General features: G+C 36.2%; 1 protein-coding gene across 2 annotated transcripts; it reads right to left on the bottom strand.

Annotated features, from left to right (window-relative positions):
• Positions 1 to 5385: 5385 nt before the first annotated feature.
• On the bottom strand, positions 5386 to 7528 carry LOC113500568 (zinc finger protein Noc). 2 transcript variants are annotated; one of them, XM_026881414.1, is made up of 2 exons: positions 7045 to 7528; positions 5386 to 6936 (listed from the first exon to the last, which is right to left on the bottom strand). In XM_026881414.1, the coding sequence occupies exons 1-2, from the start codon at positions 7129 to 7131 to the stop codon at positions 5674 to 5676; spliced, it is 1350 nt and encodes a 449-aa protein (XP_026737215.1). In that variant the 5' UTR covers positions 7132 to 7528; the 3' UTR covers positions 5386 to 5673. The 2 variants fall into 2 exon arrangements, with proteins under 2 accessions (XP_026737215.1, XP_026737216.1); XM_026881415.1 differs by having other exon boundaries at positions 5386 to 6933; positions 7045 to 7293.
• Positions 7529 to 19962: the final 12434 nt, after the last annotated feature.

Here is a 19962-nt window from a genome sequence, read left to right as displayed (position 1 = left end):
ATAATATAAGTAGAGAAGTAGGGATTAATCTCCAGGAGAACTATTGCCTTCTAAGTCATTTCTGTAAGTTCAATATATCCCAACTCTTTGTGTGCTGGTTAAATAGAAGCCTTATGATATCATGTCAATATCGCATTACATAGCATTTTTATTGTTGTAATTAATGTTCAAACTAGTTATTATTCAAGTATATTCTTATTGTTCCGTTCGTATAAACCAACTTGAATTTATGCGTTTTTAATTATATCGCGGACTTTTATTTATTGTGTTGCAACACGCAACTGACTACATTATAAATCCCGTTACCTACTATTCTTAATTATAAAGTTGTACTAGAATAAAAATAGAATTATTTATTTCTAAATAATCTAGATGTGAATTAAAGTTGAAATTTTATTTAATAACCTTATTTATTTATTTAATTTATGAATTAAATAATTTATAATAATACAATCGTAAAAGTCGATTTGTGTAGGATGATGCAAGTTTATTAGCATTAATGCGACCTAAATTGACGTTTCAATATTAACTAGCACTTAAATGCGACTCTTTCTGCATTTTATATTTATTTTAATACTTTCCTTAAGCTTTAAAATACATAAATGCTTTTACCTTAGGTAGGTTGCGAATGTAATATATTAATTATTATTGTGCAATTTGCAATAAACCATTCTAAAGAGATGATTAAAGTCAATGTAATATAAAATATCGCGTATTTTTTACAGTACCATATCCAAAGGTTAAAAACAGAGCCCTATTACAATGCTGTCTCTCCATCTGTCACCTGGTTGTATCTCATGAACCCTTATAGCTAAACAGCTTAAATTTTAACCGACGATGTATTTTGGTTACTAAATAGACTGTTGGATGAAAAATAAATATGTGATTAACAACCTCCAATCAACTTGTTTAACCTACTTGGAATAGGACAATATATATATATTAATTAAAAAATAAGACTCATTAAGAATTTTGACCTTTGTCAAGGAGTTTCTAACCATTATTACATACTATATAAACCTATTTACACATTACAAAGTGTACGTTTATGAGTGTTGCGACAACTGCAATCAAATTCAAGTCATAAAACGATAATAACATAGCATTTAATAGAGCCAATTTGTAAGGTATATAGGTTAACGGCCTGACTGAATTAGCGTTCGTTAATAGCGATGATTATCTACTGTGACTATCTCGACTTATTACACGAAGGAGCAAGCAGATGTGTAGGTCTATCTCTATATTTTGTTCGGACAGCAGCTTCGGATGATGATGACATAATCAATTGAACTAGTTTTGTCTAGGTCTTAAGTTACATCGACAATCCAGAAATACGTGTCTTAAATTTTACCATAAAGTTTTAGATCGATAAAAAAGTTATCCACACAGCCAATTGTAAAATTTCTTAAGGTTTTTAATGCTATTTTTTTGCTTCAATTACGTACTGTCGAAATCAGCTCAGTATTCAGTTATCAGTGTCTATTAGTAACAAACGTACAGACATAATAATAATCTTATCTGTATCGACACTAACTAGCTATAAATCCCCAGTATACATATTATACTTCAACTCGTAAACCGTAAAACTCAATACACGTTCCCTTTGATGTTGAAAATCATAAAAAATGTATTTCGCAAACAGCACTGCTATCCAACAACCAATCTCGGTACCTATTTGTATCACAATGCAAGTTATTAACCCTCAAATAGACGCATTACAACTAACAACCGATTCTCACATAAAATTGTAACAATAAATAATAAGACCCGCGTTCACGACTCGTATCACAATAAAATATCGTTTAAGCTTTTAATATTCTAAACGCGAAGTTTTATTATCAAATGAACCGATCTCTCATTCGGTCACGCATTGTCAAATTTCCTGTCGTTCACGCGTCACCGTCACATACCCTCACACTACATTGGACGCCGACAATACAAAAAAAACACACCAATAAAATCGCTTCTATTGACATTACCTTTTCAAAATAGACAACTGATGTTTAATTCATAAATAAACTAAATTCAGGTACAAAAACATTAAATTAACATAATAACGAGGATCGTCTGAACCGATTTTGACAATAGCGTTGAAGGGTAACATAACCCTCTAATTTGATGTGCGGGTACATAATACCGCGACATGCATTATTCATTCGTTGATAATATGTTAATTTACCCACCTTATGTTTATGCTAATCGTAATTGGTTATTTCACTGCACGGATTACAGCGCTGTGAGGCATCAATCTTAGCTTCGCATCTGTCAAAGTTAATCCCTCCGTGAGAGGTCATTTATATAGCAACACGTAGTCATATTTCAAACAGGGATGTTACTCCATAATAGAAGATTTCCGATATCCGAAAAAAATATGTATCCGAAACCGAAACGTCTCTTTTTAATATTTGTGAAATGTGGACAAATCCTTTCAAAGTCTTATATTCAATAAGATAGACACTTATACATCTGATATCCATTTCTAAAACAACAGGATAATTCTAATCATTTAGTCAACCGACACCGAAACTGAATCTGGTAAAAAAATATTCGTATCCGAAACATGATATACAACAGCCCTAACACGCGGGCGTGCCCTGACGGCATTAATAAAATCTACATTATTATCTCAATTAATATCTCAAGATTTATTCGTCCCCTTTTCAACTTTTTAATGTTACAATTTATCACGCTAAATGTGTAAAACAAAGTTCGGGGTTTTAATTTTAGGCTTTTCTGACACGTTGATCTATTGTAAGACTCCTATCGCTCCGAACATTAATTGCGTAGTGACATGATGACCGAAGCGCGTTAAGATTAAGGTTAAAACTATAAAATAATAATTTAATTAGATATTTGTAAACTTGAATGATATATCACTTATCATTATTTTAATTTCGAATTATGCGCATAAAGCTGTTATAAGTTATTATTAAGACTTTATTTTGGTACGTATTTCCAAAGAAACACTGAATATAAACCGATAAATTGCAATTCGGACACGCGACATGAAAGCTTCAATATAAATGTAGCTAATACAAATTTAACAAGCTCAATAAGATCCCCATCAAATGTATGACCGTAGCAATAAAATTGTTGATTAACGGAACCCAACTTTGATACTAGACGGACAAAAGAAACTAAAGACTTATCAATAGTAAAAAAATCTTAAAATAACTGTAATGAAATTTGTCGCAACCAGTAGCGAGTATGCTTAACAATAAAATAAGGCAGACAACATTTAAAATATTTTACAACACGACTTTGTCATGATAACAAAACAATAAAGAATTGTAAAAATATATTAACTGACCCTCTTATCTGTGAATAATATTCTTGATACATCAGTATTACTTAATTAACCTTTTAACATGGTAATATAAAATAATGTTGTAATAATTAACAAGTAATAATGGATAGCCGCGACAATTATAAATGTCGTTATAACTCTTACGTATATATTTAATAAATTATTTTTTACTTCAGTTTATAAGGTGTTGTCAGGGTTACGGAATATAAGGTGGAAGTTGAGTTTCATGTTTTTATAATGTATGTATGTATGTGTCAATAAAATTACTCTGTGTTTTAACTAGCGCTAACCCTTAACAACAAAAAATATATATTGGATCACTTTTTGACGCTTATAACTCATGTTGAAGGTTATGATTACCCTTGTCCTTTGATTTAATAATCAACAATTATATCACGAGATTTGATAACGAATTTAATTGATTACAATGTAGTTCTTAAACCAAGTTGAGAAATATTAAAATCTCCGCACACTGCGCTACGCATAAATATTCTAAAATAATTTTAAATGAATAACTAATATGAGAACTGTAAAAAACTAAACAGTAAATAAGTAAAAGTTCTACACGAACTTCAAAAGTTCCCCGCTCGCCCAACAGATGGCGTTACTAGTCCGTCTCAGACCACACGATACAAAAACTATGTCAAAGCCGTGTCATATCTAAGTGACACGTTCCATAATGCCAATGATTTATTAAATTAAATCAGAACGGATATAAACGTCGCGATCAATCAAAACCAATAGCTGAAGTTAATTATAAAACTAGTATCCAATGCAATAACTCATTTAAATTCATACCGTGTCAATAGTTCTATTGCTAATTTATTTGATTTGTATTATTCAGTTTTCGCTTAATTGCTTGAGCAGAATTTTTAATTATATTAACCAATAGTTATTATTGCGTTGCGTCAGTGCTAATTGAAAGCGAAGTTATAACTGTAATTAAAAACTTAATTTTTTAATTATATTTGCCGTGATCAAGATTATCAGATGTTGTATAACTTTATATTGCTTTTTAGATTTGCATATGATTTTGTGGTGGTATTTTTTTTCTTATTAATAAACTCTCATCCACAGCAGCTTATGCTTAATCGGTTTAAATCCTCTGTCTCGCTCTCGCTTAAAGATCCTTCAAGAATTATTAAATGCGATTCATATAACGTTAATTTATTTTCGCAATTAAAAGAGAAACCTGTCGTTTCATAGCTCTTAAATCCCAGTATTAACGATTTTTAATTAAAATTAATGTGAATCAAATCTGATTTTATTAAGAAATATTAAGTTTGGCGACAAACATTTGTATGCAAAGCTGAGATATATTGGATTTTATTGCCATCGCCAAATTTAAAATTACGATCGTAAAATCGAAAGTATAACATTCAAAAGATTAGAACATAAATAATCTAATTTATGTAACCATTTATTGTAAAAGGATGTTTTTATTAAAAACTTGATTGGAAAGTGAAAATAATTATGAATAAAATTGATTAGTGTCAAGTTAACCTGTTTGACGCCAGTTATTCATTTAGTTCGTCCGTCGCCTCTGTTTCATGTTACTCGGCCCGTCCGACCAATTACGCCTTTTGACAGTTGAATTTCCAACATGACGTGGGCCTAATCAAAATAGCATTTATTAAAAAAAAAACCTGACGTTAAAGCTGACAGCTCACGGTTTCATTATTAATGACGGTGTACGTCGACCTCTTTGGAACACGCTTTAAATGTAATAAATTATTTTGTCGGTCTTTTTTCGCCATGGGAGGTGTGTTCGCGTGATTACCGTCTTGTTTTGCTCGATAGATTGACAGCTTTAATGTTTGTTTGAACATTAATTAACCGACGGACTAAGTTTATTGCGTCGTTAGATCGTATAGCAGCTATCTCACGACGTTGATTGGTTATAAAATTTATAACATTTGATATTGATCATTATTCACTTTCTATTTGCCAATAAATCTTTGTAAAATATGTATGTGATTATATTATTCGGAAATCTGTCTGGTGTCTTATTCATTTGACATTTCCCATTCACAAGAGAGCGTTTTAAAAGTTGTGTAAGAAAATAAAGAAAAACAATTTTTAGATTGGTAGGTAGATATTATATTTGAAATAATTCATTTAATATTAAACATAGAGATTATTTACACAAAACATTTGGCTGTACAGTCCGTAATCAACATCACTTGTCGCAGCGCCGCGCGCCGACGGCGTCTCCACTTAATATAAATTACTATACTTAAATTGCACTAATCACTAAATTTGTCATGGCGGGTCGCGCCTTAGAACATGAATAGTCTATCGATATCACAGAAGAAAATTGGACAATACAACATAGACGAGTAGTCCAGGTTTGCACTTCACTGGGTTTACTGGTGCACGGCGGCGGCTCCGAGCCGCTGGCCGTACATCGCGTAGGGCGAGTAGAACGGGCCCAGCGCAGGGTTGAAGGCGCCGTAGGGAGAGGCGCCCAGGCTCGCCGGCAGGCCAGCCTTGGAGTACGGGTGGTAGCGGCTGGCGGACAGCGGGCTGAGCGGCGCCGTCGGGTAGGCGCTGCGCAAGCCCGCCGTCGTGAACAGCGGGCTCAGAGGGTTCATCAGCGAGGCCTGAGTGGACGCCGCAGACGCGGGGGTCGAGCCGTCAGTAGTGTGACTCCGCAGGTGCTGGAGAAGCTCCTCAGAGTTTCCAAATCTCTTTCCGCAGTACGATTCGCCCACAATCCAATTGCAAACGTAAGGGCGGCTAAGTTGTGGGTACGGGATGCCTCCAGCGGCCCCCTGCTGGGAAAGGGCCATAGCCATTGCAAGGTTGTACTTTTGGTGTTCGCATTGTGTGCAACCAGCGGGGCATGATCCATTGCTCATAAGTAGATGGTGGTTATTTACTGAGAATTGGCATCCAGTGCAGTAGGGGTCTTTGCAAACTGGCACAAGGGTTTCACCACCAGCGGGGGTCTTGACACGTGCGTATCCGAGGTAGGGGTTTGGTGAAGATCCTGGGAAGGCAGCAGCTGCCGCCAACATCGCAGCATGGTGAGCACTGAAGGGGGCACCAGCGTAAGGTGGCCTAAACGCGGGGTTCGCGTGTTGTTCCATTCCCGGCGGGCAACAGAGTCCGGCAAGAGGATTGAATCCGGGTAATCCAGGTAAATTCTTAAATGCACCGAGGTGGTCCTTTCCGTGTCCTAATACTTCCAATCCGGAGCGGATAATAGGGCTAGTTCCGGAAGAGCCAGCAGGAGAAGACTTAGGTTCGTGAGAAGGACTATTCTTTCCTGTCTCAGTTGAGGGCGGCGTAGATTTGCGGCCAGGCGTGCTTTTGCCGGATTTCTTATCTTCTGAGCTATCGGAACTAGCTTTAGACGAAGGCCTTTCTTCTGGTTTTTTGGAGACAACATTTGTTTCATAAGGTTTGAAAGCCAAATGTTTGTTATGTTCCGGTGTGGAGCGCGGCTTGTCCGGTTTGCTCGCGGTATTTGTTGGTGAAGAACGCATCATTGTATCACTGTTAACACTATTCACTTTCTTCTTGTCAAGCGGCGGCAGCAAAGGTTTGCTTGGCGTAGAGTCTACACCGATCTGGCTGCAAGTTTGCGCTAAGAGCGCAAGGGGACTTTTCTTCGAATCCAACTGCAACAAAAAGAATAAAATTATAAGCATGATTGTAAAAAAAAATAAAGTTGAACATTTTTATTTTTTATTTTGTCAAAATTAAAAATTTCAAATTTATTTTATACTTACAGAGGAAGGAAGAGGCGTCAAATAATCAGGTTGTAGATATTGGTTAGGGTTAGTAGTCATCATTCCACCGTCTTCAAGCACCACCATTTGGGAGATAACTTTTACGATCACTTGTAAACTTCACAGTGCGGTCACGAAACGCTTCTAGCAATAACTACTCTATGCCTCCGGTACGCGGAACACAAAACAGAAACGCGTGCGTTAGCGGCGGCGGTCGAGTCAACTCTGAGAGACCGGACCCCACCAGCCGGCGACGAGCCGCGGGCCCCTCACCCCGCGCGGCGCGCGATAGAGACGGCAATATCTCAAGTCAACATTAGAGGGAGAGCGCTATGTCTCACCGCTGCAGCGCTCGGCCATAAAAAATAAAGCGGAAACGACACATAGCTGCATTGCGGTAGGGGAAAAAGGAAAGGCGGTATGGTCGGCAGCCGGGTGCGGATTGAGACGTGCGATGGTGTTGGTGGCTCGCCACCCATGACGGGCAGCGCTTTGAGCCGCCGCCGCGAGCGTGACTGCGCTCTACCTGCGCCGAGCGCGCGCCCGCCCGCACCATCGCGCTCCTCAGCTTTTTGTTTCACGCCACTTTTATTACGCCCCCGACGACGGCGCAGCTTCATTCTTTCGCCGGCGTCATCGCACTTTACTGCTGACACATTCGAAACTACTTACTCTTTTACGAGTCCGCTTTGTTCTGGGATGCATCGGAGCCAGTTCAAAAGGGAAAATTGATCTGTTCCTCGAGACGGGAGCTTTCCGTGAAACCGTTTGATGTGTCAACACACGCTAACTTTAGCCGTTTACATGTAAATCGATAAACATTGAGCGTAACAAAAGGCGATATTTCAGTTTATCGACATCGCTAAGTCCATAACGTTAATGTTAATCCGACACTAAAACCTGTCAAGCGGGCGAGTTCGGACCCTCCGTTGCGATCAAATTAAATATGTCAATTTGGGAACCCATATCAACAGCTGCGCGAGACGGCGGCGGGCCCTTTAGAAATATTGCTTATTGTGTCCAAACAAAGATACTAAGTATAACGTATGGGCGGACGACAGAGGTCGTAAATAACCCGGCGGGCTGTAATATATTTGACAGTGCGCGGACATGCGAAACAAAAAACATGTTTATTGCGAGATCGGGCCGGTGTCGGCCGATGTTGTTCTATAAATTAGGCACGCGGCCGTTTGGCTGTTTGTTTAGGAGACTTGTACCAGAACAAGTTACGGCTAGGCTTTGCTTGTCATAGAGTCATTGCGCGCTGCTAATGGGATGTTGACATGTGTTTGGGACCGTGTTTATGAACGGTTCGCGGTAACGGATGGGTATCTATCGACAGATTTGTTTGATGAAGCAAATCTATTGGTTTTCATTGAATACATGTTTATTGAAATCTACTTAAGGTTAACATTACATCTTTTACAAGATGTTTTTGTGATTTTTTCTTTTGACAACCTACTCTATAATGGTAACAAAAAATCTCACTACACGTTACATACAATCCTGCATGAACACAACACACCTTTAATCTTCAAACAGGTTTAACAAATAAAATTGAACACAAAACATTGAACGCACGATCGGCTTCAAAAGCGATTTTGAAAACAATTTCCTGGCCCAATTATAGCTACGTGGAAATCCAACGGAGTGTAAACAACCACAATTATGATGACGAGATTCGGGCGTGACGCAAAAAGTGCTGTTAACTAGACGGGAATCGAACCCAGTTAGCTGTGAATCTAAACGAGTTTGATACGTCTTTTGGTTGTTGTAGAGTTCTTGAATTTTGTTACAAATTCATAGAGCTGTTTTCAGTCATAATTCTGACAACCTCGTAAAATCACGTTTTGTAGTACACTGTGTTGAATAATTACACCTTATGGGGTTTTTTTATTACAGTGCTATTTTTTATGATCGTCTTGATGTTCAATGATTTCCCAATAACTTGCCCATATAATATTATTATGATGTACCCAAAAAATTACATTAATTCATCAGGAAATGCGTACATTTTCAGTCAATGTCCAACTTCAATTGAATCTTCATTGTAATAATCATTTTAATTGTACGATGACTCTACATAATTTGGATCGTGTCATTTCCTATTTAAATTTCGTTGACTACATACAACGAAATTAATCTGTCAATCAAAATGTTTAAATGATAAGTAAAAGTTGATTGAGTGAGTTCTGCAGTATACTATTGTGTCAATTATTTGTAGAGTTTGTAGAGAAAGGAATAAAATATCTTCAAAGAAACTCTATTTTTTTAAGTTTTTCCCGAATTGCTGGAAAGGATGATATCATATAGCTTCATCAGTTTATCAGTTTATTACATGTTACAGCTAAGCAATTATTTAACTAGGTTATCACACTTTTCCTAGTCTTTATTTATCACCAATAAAATGAATTACACTTATACTTAGATAAACATTTCTTTCCTGAAATAGCGTATCATGTTTATGATCTGGGGTTTTTACTCAAAACACTAAGGTTATTGAGAGTACCTATTGCAATGAATATTGTGATTCATAACTCATGTAAAATCTGAGAACGTTGCACATAAATCCGCTTAACGAACAAAGTGCTCAAAAACTTGCTCTACTGTGAAATAACCGACTGTGCCTCCAGATAGACAGTCATTGTGCGCAGCGGATGCGGCAAGATCAAAGCCGGGGCCGCTCCAACCGTCAGTACCAAATTACTGTTTACAAACGGTGTAAAAAGCTTGACGGGTCCCACACCGCCGTTCAATCTCTTTGATGTTCTGTTATGATCACGAACTTGTTAATGAGTCATCGATATACTGGAGTGCTTTTAAATTATTCTAAGGGACGTGTAATTCTGTTTTGTGTGATGATGTGCTGGAAAATTGCCTTTTTGGCGGCTTCTTCGGCTGTGGAGAATGTTCTGTTGCAAGTTCATATTGTGTGTTCTTCGGCCATGTGATGAGGTTGCATGCAACAATAGGAAAGAAAAAGGAAGATTAAATACAATCTGTTCAAAAAAGGAGTTCGTGGGATAGTGTAGAGAATATTAGCGCCAGATAATGCTCAGGGTTCTTTTATCATAAAATATTTTATGGAGTCTTTGTTATGGAAATTCATCACTAGAGTTCCGAATCTAACACCATCTTATTTACCATCAAACTAAGTTGTTTACTTGTTATTAAAAATCAAGGGGCGCCGCAGACCTTTTTCTATTATTCAACCATTATTATGTAAATGCAGTAACACACAACATTTTACGCCAAATGCGAGCGGGGACCTCCCACTGGCAAGTCGTTAAGAACTACGCCAGTCATAAAACAATTCGTTCCTCCAACCCCTAATTGCGATATTTATTGCCGCAGTAAACGCTTATCTGTACATTAAAACGAACTAAAGATAAATATTTCAAACGTCTGCTTTTGCCCTTATCGGCACAATAAACTTCGATCGGTTACCTACATTCCAGTTTAGGGTATCTGATTGTAAACAATGACTAAATGCAGACAAATCCCAGCTCCGGTTTTATAGAAAATGTTACAGATATAGGTATCAACGTTATTTACAGTAATTGTCTTCGACGCCCGCAGATTTGTTGCTAATCTCGATATTTAGATTGGGATATTTTGTGAGACTGATTTAGAGATCATAAAGTCGAATGTTATCTTAATGGAAAACAGTAACAGCTGAAGGATTGGAGTAAATAAATGTAGCTGAGTCATTTGTTTGAATATGAAACGTTGTATTTCTCGTTTTCAACATAATTATTACGAGTTTTGACAGCCAAGTTGAATGTAGAACTAAAATTTATGCCGTGTTATTTCAGAATGGACAAGAAGTCCTTAGAATAATTTAAATGAATATACCTAATGACGTTTTAGAAGAAACCAATGAAACAGCATCTACAGCTAAAGTGTATGACGAGAAGTTCGCAATAACAGCGTAAAATTCTAGAACAAAAACAAAAGAAAACCTCCACAATATTTGACACGTCAACAGCACCATCGTACCCATTCATACATTCATTGTTTAGCATCAGATCCTTGATTACAGAAAAAAACTGGCGCACGGAAAAACCGGGCCACTGCGCTATAGTTATAAATAAAAGGTGAGGTGAAATAAATTTTCCCTGAGTTGTATTAGTATTTATGGTGGCAATAAACAGGCAAGCTTTTGTGAAACGCCGCGCGTTGTAAATAATTTCGTTGTGCGCAAGTCGCCTTGTAACACTTGTTAAGTGCGGGCGTTAGACCAGCGGGCATCGGAGTCGTATGAAAGCGATTTAAAGAAGATTAAAAAATAGAATATAAAGAATTAAGGGCCTAATTTCCGTCGTCTTATTCTCTTTCTACGCGGCTGTAGACGATAGAGAAAATGATTAGACAAAAAAAAAATAGGTTATTTAATTAAATCACAGGTACATTACAATCATTTTTTACCGTTCTTTAAATACAATTTATAGAGTCCGTCAAAATTAGAGCCCCAAATAATAGTCTTAAAAATATTTAACCGAAAACAAATTATTTTTATTAATTCTTGTAGACCTAATCAGGCGCTTCAGAAACGTTAGATGACACAACGGTATGATTAACATGATTAGCTTAAATCTGTTTTATGGCAACAAAATGTTATAAATAGAGATTATAAACATGAAACTTTCCAAAGCATTAGGTGTAAGGAAATTAATAGGATCCCGTGAAAATGTTGGTTGTATTTTTTTAAACTAAAAAATGTTTTTCTACTGTAAAATGACGCTAAAAAAGAACACTAGCTTTGATATCTTCGAAATAATCCTTTGGATTTTCTACCTGACATGAATATATTGCGACTTAAATAACAAATCTTAATGATAGGTTTTGTAAACAAAGTAATCTTATCTAATTAATTAATTACAATGCGACGGTTAAATTAAATGCTTTTTACAACTGTCAACATTACTATGGACTTATTTTTGTAGCCTCGTGATAGGTTCATAAATGTTGTGTAAATAGACGTGGTTTTATCTTTTAATATTTGTTGCCGACAAAATTAACCTAACTTTCATATTCCGTTTTGAGGACTTGATAAATAGCAAATTGTATCCGTATATTGGACAAATTCGATCAACAAAACAAAAGATTCAAAAGTCAAAAAGGCTTATTCATCTACTTATACATCGAATAACTATTTTCATAAATCTTGCTAATATTAGACGTCAACCTTCCAAATACCTGTAATTTTTGTTTCAAGTCGCTGACTTCAAAGCCTCTCTTTGGCGGCGAATCTCAAAGGCGACAAGACAATACTTTAACGGTTATAATGATTACGTATTGTGAGATTTTGGTTGTTTGCAACTTTGTGCACGCCGATGGCGCTACGGTAACAATCCCATCGGTTTATGCTCTACCAAACACGTCTATAGTACAAAAGATGCCAATTTTATTTCAAGGCCAACTCATTTTTGCGAATTTAGGTAACTATTCGTGTTTGTATAGAAAGTTAATTATGTTAACAGTTATTTGGGGGCAGGCAAATACCATGTATAGTTTCACTCTTTTCGCTAAAAATATTTAGTTTGCAAATTCTTAGAAATGTTAAAATAATCCGTGTCCAAACTCAAAACGTGATATTTTACGCTTGTGTAATAATTTCTCGCATACTCATACTCCAAACAATCGCAATTTATAGCATACAACAACAAAGTAATTATAAGCGCTTTAAAGCTTTTATGAAGTTCAATGTTGGGGCCTAAAAAAACAAAACGAATCCATTAACATCAACACATAAGTTCAAAACACACACGGGACCCCACAGACCGATAAATATAAAACGAAATCGTTTACTGAATAAATATTTTACTATTATAACAAAAACACCAGTAGCGGACGCGTAACAAAACATTAAAATATGTAAACACGACCGAACGGACCGCATGCGCATAATAAATAACTACTTTTACACATTCCGAGAAATGCATTGACAAACTTACACATGCCACCGATGGTCATAAAATCAATCTTATTACTAAAGAAATGGACGATGAAATACACGTAGTAGATGCAGCCGAAATCTTTGTTGGAGGCAATGCAGTTTATGGATTTGGTTAAAAAATGATATATCTTGAAATTGGGAAAAAGCGTTGGCAAAGCGGGATAGGTAAAAGGATTGCTTCTTTCGATGGGGTTAAAGAGTAAAAAATAATTTCTCGTACAGGAAATAGAAAAATTAAGATTCCATGTTTTAATTCCAAAATTCCTTGGTAACTAAAATTTTCTCACGAACCTACGTTCATAGAAATGGACATTACCGAAACTCTATCCCTTATTAATTCGAAAGTTTTCAGAAACAAAGATAATCTCGCGAACGATCTCAAAGTTTTCAACAAACTAAATCTGCTTAACCAAATTAACTGATAAACGTTAATTCATAATCTATAATCCAAGATTAGTGAAACGAGTGCCTCTTCCAATCCAGATTCTTTGTCCTTATGTTTTCTTATCTAATCCTTGTTATTTGAAAGGAAAATTGAGCTCGGATTAAAATTTAATCTTATCTGTTTTCGAAGGATGACAAAACTTAATCGGTTGTCTTAACGATTAAAACAATGGGTTCTATTTGAAACGGAATAAAGGATATTATCTAATTCTGATCTGACGATGTGGATTATTCAATCTGTGATTATCTTAGGCTTTGTTACTAAGGATTTAAAAGGAAAAGGATTTTAAGAAAGTATAGAAAAAATATGATTTACTACTAAATAATCTTATAGTTAGTTCTGATACATTATTTATGGATGTATAAACAATTTCAATAGAAACATAGAAGTTTAAGAACCATGTTTAACTGGTACGAGATCTGTAATTGACCAAAACATGAAATAATCTTCCCATGAAAAACATTTAATCCGTCTAAGAAGGTTATTAAATATTAGCATGATAACACGTATTGTATATCTTTTCAATACGATACCAGTCTGCCTAAAGAGTTACGAGGACATGGTTATTAATTGCAAATACAATAGGGGCTGAGTTCTTCAACGAACATCTCTATTCTATCAATTCTATGAACAGAAAGAACTTCACACTCCAATACCCCAAAATAACTCGCCCTTAACTCTTCGTTTATTCAAAAACGTATTATATTACATGTCGTACACGCATGAATGCAGTAAGTATAAATAAACTGTGCCCACCATAAAGATAGCGATAAACAAAATTCAGCCCTGTGGTTCATTCCCCTTTTTTATTGGCAGGGGGCAATTTGAGACGATGTATTCTACCAGTTTAACTTTCATACGTTCACATTCGAGAAACATCTAATTTTGCTCTCATAGACTCTTAAGTTACAGAAAATACAGTTGATAATGGTATGGCAGAAAATTTAGTTGAACGCAAACGTGAAGTTGCCCCGATGTAATTTATATTCCAGCTACGGTTTAGTGAGAGTTTACGAAATTGTTAAAGACAGATAAAAGGGCGATATTTAGATTAAGGGGGTGGTTTATGGGAGGTCTCAGATAGACGGTAACACTAAAATGACAGACATTACGACTAACGCTAATAATAACGAATGGGTTCTAAAAAATAGTCGGCTCCGGAGTAATCGTCGCGCCGTGACATGTTTATGTTTTAAACGTGTTACTAGCCCTAACTTGTGAGTTTACATGCGATTTATAAAAAATACGAGATATTTATGAAGTTTTATACTTTTCACGTTAAATATATGGGCGTATCAAAACAAATTATGTATGATTTTTATGGGCATTTGTGAATTGCATGATGAATTGTGTTTGCCATCTGGGTGCGCTGTGATTATTCCATCAAATAAATTACAAGTAATTTCTAATATTCGCTTTCGCCAAAAGTTAGCTATACAGTTTGCTTTCACGTTAGCTGTCGTGTTGAGCAATTAAGAGAGAGCCCCTTTTATTTTCGTATCGTAGTCATAATAAATATTGTTATAAGATCAAGTTGTCACTCTTGACAGATCACTCATAATATTATACCTAATGTGCTAGAATAATCTATACCCACGCATATAAAAGTCGCATAACTTTCAAGAACATGAAACACGGAAGAATTTCATAATGGTTCCTTATTTTTGTTCCAAATAAAATCCCTCTTATCAAATGCAAACACAAATGCTATCGAGTTAAACAAATATCCAAACGCCATTAGCTTTAAACAAATAATTTAATCGCACCGCATATAATTTAATTAAACACCGCTATCGAAACAAAACACAACAAATTTGTTCAGTGACAACTCTGTTTGTCGTGAAATAATGTTAGCAAATATTATGTGTCGTGTGTCAACAGTCTCGTCGAAATTTATTGCTGTGAATCCATTGCCGGAGACCTAGACAAATTGCTGTTTGCCGTTGAATGTTTCGAAGCAGTTCACACTGACTGCTTTCAAGATAGTGTTAAAAAGAACAATGATATAAAAACGGGAATGGATGGTGAACAATTTGGCGTTTTCAAATGTGTGGTAAAAGAAATATATTTCAAGCTGTATAAAGATAAGTGGAGGTTGAGCGTGACGTTGCGAAGGAAAGTACTTATGACAAGATGATTAATGACGGATCAACGTATCATCAAGGCCCGGCAAACAGAGGTATAGCAGAGGAATTAGAGCTAGTCAGGGCTGCAGTTGGATTATAACGTGTTTTAGGCAACGACGACTGCGGTGGCTTTGTTACTCTGATAACGGTGACAGGTTTGTTTTGTTGAACCTTGGTATTATGTAAATTAGGAGGATTTATAGTATTTATAAGGTACCTCACGAGCATCAACTCCTGCGTCATTACAAATTAAATGAAATAAGTATATGTTTGATGACTCAAGCTATGTAAATAATACTACGTTAAATAATAATGTTTACAACGATTGAACAGCTTCTGTTATGAATGTAAGATTGTGAAGAATTATTGTAAAAACAACTGAGTTCAGAATCGGAGATTTTTTTACTCTTTATGTATTAAAAGGAGGTTTATGATCCCATAAGGTTAAATGTGTTTCATGAACAAATTATCGTTTTTAAATATTTACACATCCAATATCTGGAAGGCTGCGGCACAACGCTCAATGTCATTAAACCGTAGACGTGTTGGAAAAAAAATATCAACATAAATAAACTCATTTTCGTTGGCGTGGAGCAAACTCAAAGTGAAATTACCGAGGCTCGGGGCGACGTGTGCATGAAAAATTCATTCGGAACATAACAAGAGGGCGACGAGGAATAATAATTTGAATAAATATCAAGGAGACTCCCATACGTGTGACGTGACAAAAAGCGAGCTCAGCCACGCGTGTTTATGTGTTGTGATGGTGTAATTTGGCAGTTACAGTTGGCACAGATCGCGTAACTCGAGCCGACGTCTTCGTACACAAAAATGTTATTATCTTTTTAAGGGCACGTCGCTGAACATACGAAATGTGATTTCTCATCCCCTCTTTACAAGTACGCTTTCGTATCGTCATTCTTTAAGCGATGCGAGAGATTACGAGATTACGCATTGTTTTCGTGATACGCTTAACCGAAGCATTATTACTATTCCATTCACATGGAGCTCTTTCATGGAAAGATTGGAGTTACGACGCTCAGTTTATAGCTTGCACATCCCCTCTTCCGAGAAGGTCCGCGCAACACAAAAGGGTGCTAAGTGTGCTCGCAAACACAAAAATAATAACAAAATCCCCGTGTATTTTGACAACATAATACTTGACGGTCACAAAGGCCGTCACGTCACGAGCAATCGGTTTCGCTTCCTCGCCGCCCTTTGAGAAGGGTTCCAAACAAGTTTCGCAAATAATTTATTAATTTTTTTGGTTGCGTTCCGTGGCAGTTGGCTCACCGTGCGCTACCGTTTGACGGGTCGGCGATGAAAGATTTGCCGGAGATTATAATTGACAAGATCTTTGTTGGCTGTGACAATGGGGCTTAGTATAAATCGGGCCATTGTTAGGAGGAGATTAGCTGGAGTGCGCCCCGACACCGCTCCGTGGGTTTAATTCACGTAGTAATTGAATACAGAATCTATTCGACGACACAATGTGCGGTTCTCGCTAAACTTAATTCCTGATTGTCCCGTCGACGTGTCAGATTACGGGTATAATGCAGTTTAACTGGTTCCTTCACTGTTCAGCGAATATTATGTGCGTTCCCAGAATATTATTTGACAGAATGGGACTTCGTTAAATACTAAGTAGCTATACATTCAGTTGTTATTAGGGGAAGAATTATAAACATCTTGACTTCCGTAGTATTCATGTATTGTGACGAACATACTGGAGACACATGTATTTAGTTTATAAATAATATAAGTACTTGCAAATTTTTTTCCTTAATCCAACATCATCTCAGTTACCTTCACAAACATTGCAATTAATAATCAAACTCCATCCTCTGCCACAACACGACACGACATAAAGTCATCAGCCAAAACACCTGACAATGAGGCCACCCACTGCGCCAGCCCAGAGGTTCGTAGAAACAAAAGCATAGAACATAAATTCGCGTACGCCTGCAACGATCTGTGTTGCATACAAATATGTCAACAGCGGACAGGGTTACCGAATTAGTTATGGCTTCTGCTGTGAAAGATTTATTTCGGGAACGTCAGATTTTTTAAACGACCTAAAGATTAATTGTACCTACTGCGGTAAAAACGCGTTTATTTTTTGCAGGGAAGTCTATTCAAAATTCGTGAAGAATAATAATGTTGATAAAGTGCTTTAAGTGCTGCTTATCTAATGATATTTTTGTACAATTCCGCGCCATGGAATTTTAATGTCTTTTATATATTATTTATTAAATTTGTTTTTCACTAACTTTCCCTTTTTACCAGTACCTGTAAATATTTCTAGCCAGAATAAAAAATAATTCGTCGTTCCAAAATTTCATATTTTTTAAAACGTAAGCTATAAACAATCTAATTTACTCACCCTCCAGAAAAAACCGATATAATAACCTAAATACTCAATGGTTATCATATAATAATATTCAACGGCCGGCATAATACTCGATAAAATCGAAATCCGACGTGTGTGTGCCAGTATTTTGACAGGCATTACATGTCAAACAAATTTCGTGCAACACAACCCTATTTTGTCACACTGTGCGACCGAGGCACTTGATATACGCGGCCACATACGGCAACAGAATACATTTAATATTTTTTGGCTAAGTTTTTTTCGCTGACTGCACACTGTGCATGTGTGAATTGTTAAACGATTTCGTTCTATGTTTGTGCTATTTTTTGTGTGCACTTTAGCGTTTCGAATGACTTTTAGTTAGCTTTTAGAATGTTGGAAAAATGAACTTATTTCGGAATACTTATTTATCGACTTTTAGATTTTTTAAATAAGTGAAAGTTACAAATGTTGTTGTAAAAGTTTGTTAGACAGAGTCTTATTACTTTCCTTTTTACGTCAGCTTATTATTTTCCTAACATTATATTAGAATTTATAGATAAACTATATGCTAAGATATTAAATCTTAGCATATAATATATTATATTAAATCGGTAAAATTGTGCTTACACAGATGGCTCTATCCCAACATACAATCAGTCTTGTCATTTGTCACACAACAATTACAAATCATTTTTACAAACAACTTTTTTTTTGTGATTTTGAAGCTGTATCCAAAATCATGTAATAAAAAAAAACTTAACAAAATAACTATTTGCGATCGCTTTCCGCAGCTTAAGCTATCTCATGGCGTGTCAATCATCGTGTCAAACTCTACATCATGTGAAGGGCAATGGCGTGACAATTCGTCCAAAAAATCGTGATAGGCTTTATGATGCAGCCATTGTTGGTCGCCCACATGCTGTCAGGATGGTAGACTTTCTATTTTTATTGTGTTTTTTGTCCTGCATATTAATGAAATTGATTGTTTCATATTTTATCGATGTTACCTGCAACAATCTCAACCTTAGAGAAATCTGATTAAGGAATTTTTGAAGCCTTCAATTACAAAGACCTATTTATAACACTAAATAACTCTAATACGAACTGATTTACAACCGCTCATTATGACAATTATGATACTCAACCCACAACCTCTTATTGATTGAGTAAACTACATACGTACGTGCCCTTAATTATAAGTTCCAGACGTAATTATCGCCTAATAACATCGCAACATTGTTTCCCTGCAACGGTAATAACACAAGCATTATTAGTCAACTAAATTATACACCACAACACAGTAGCACAAATAATTCCACCCTTGAAAAAATAATCGTCTATACAAAACAAGTTTCATTATTTGACCAAAGCACGTCCGCATCTAATATTACCTTAACTATTTACATCACAAACCCTTACATTTATGATAATTAATACCTTTTACATCGGTTTCCTTTGAGAAAAAACGAAGTTATTGTCTCTCATCAACAAAAGCTATTGAATGCAGCTGCCGTTTAAGGCCAGACAAAGCTCCGAAGGGATAACATCGGCATAGTAGATCGTGGGACGTCGGCAACTGTCGGCCGTCGTCGGCTCCGCTCGGGCCGTCGATTGACTGACGTTGATCGACAGCCTTCGGCGACAGGTATGCAGTGCAGAGAGACATGCTAATGGCACTGTTTACCATATAATAAGTCGCGTATTAACAAAGTGGAATGGCGGTTCGGGTTTGAATTTGGAATGTCGATTTTATTTAAATAAATTCTATTTGGTTTTTTGTTGGAATTCGATTTTTAAAGTCGGATTTGTCTGCTATTATTATTGGCTGCAGACATTCGACGACTCGTTAAGATTTCTTGTAAATACCCAAGAAGCGGCAGATTTTCAAGTAACATACAAAGAACACGCCAACAATTTGCTCACGCACAATTACTCTCATTAAAGGATCATTAACGATCCAAGAATATTATTTTACTAGCTGTCATACTTTATCACTTGCTGAAATTCACCAGTTATTTCGAGCTACATTGTATCA

This window comes from Trichoplusia ni, chromosome 14 (genome assembly GCF_003590095.1).
Source record: "Trichoplusia ni isolate ovarian cell line Hi5 chromosome 14, tn1, whole genome shotgun sequence".
NCBI classification, from domain to species: Eukaryota; Metazoa; Arthropoda; class Insecta; order Lepidoptera; family Noctuidae; genus Trichoplusia; species Trichoplusia ni.
Note: the sequence above shows the minus strand (reverse complement) of the source record. Positions and strands in the feature narration are given on the sequence as shown.

Bases quoted from the DNA above. Each gene is read 5' to 3' on its own strand.
- LOC113500568 (XM_026881414.1), bottom strand. From the start codon at position 7,131: ATGGTGGTGCTTGAAGACGGTGGAATGATGACTACTAACCCTAACCAA. The intron at 6,937-7,044 runs GTAAGTATAAAA...TTCTTTTTGTTG, and splicing joins TGACGCCTCTTCCTTCCTCT to CAGTTGGATTCGAAGAAAAG.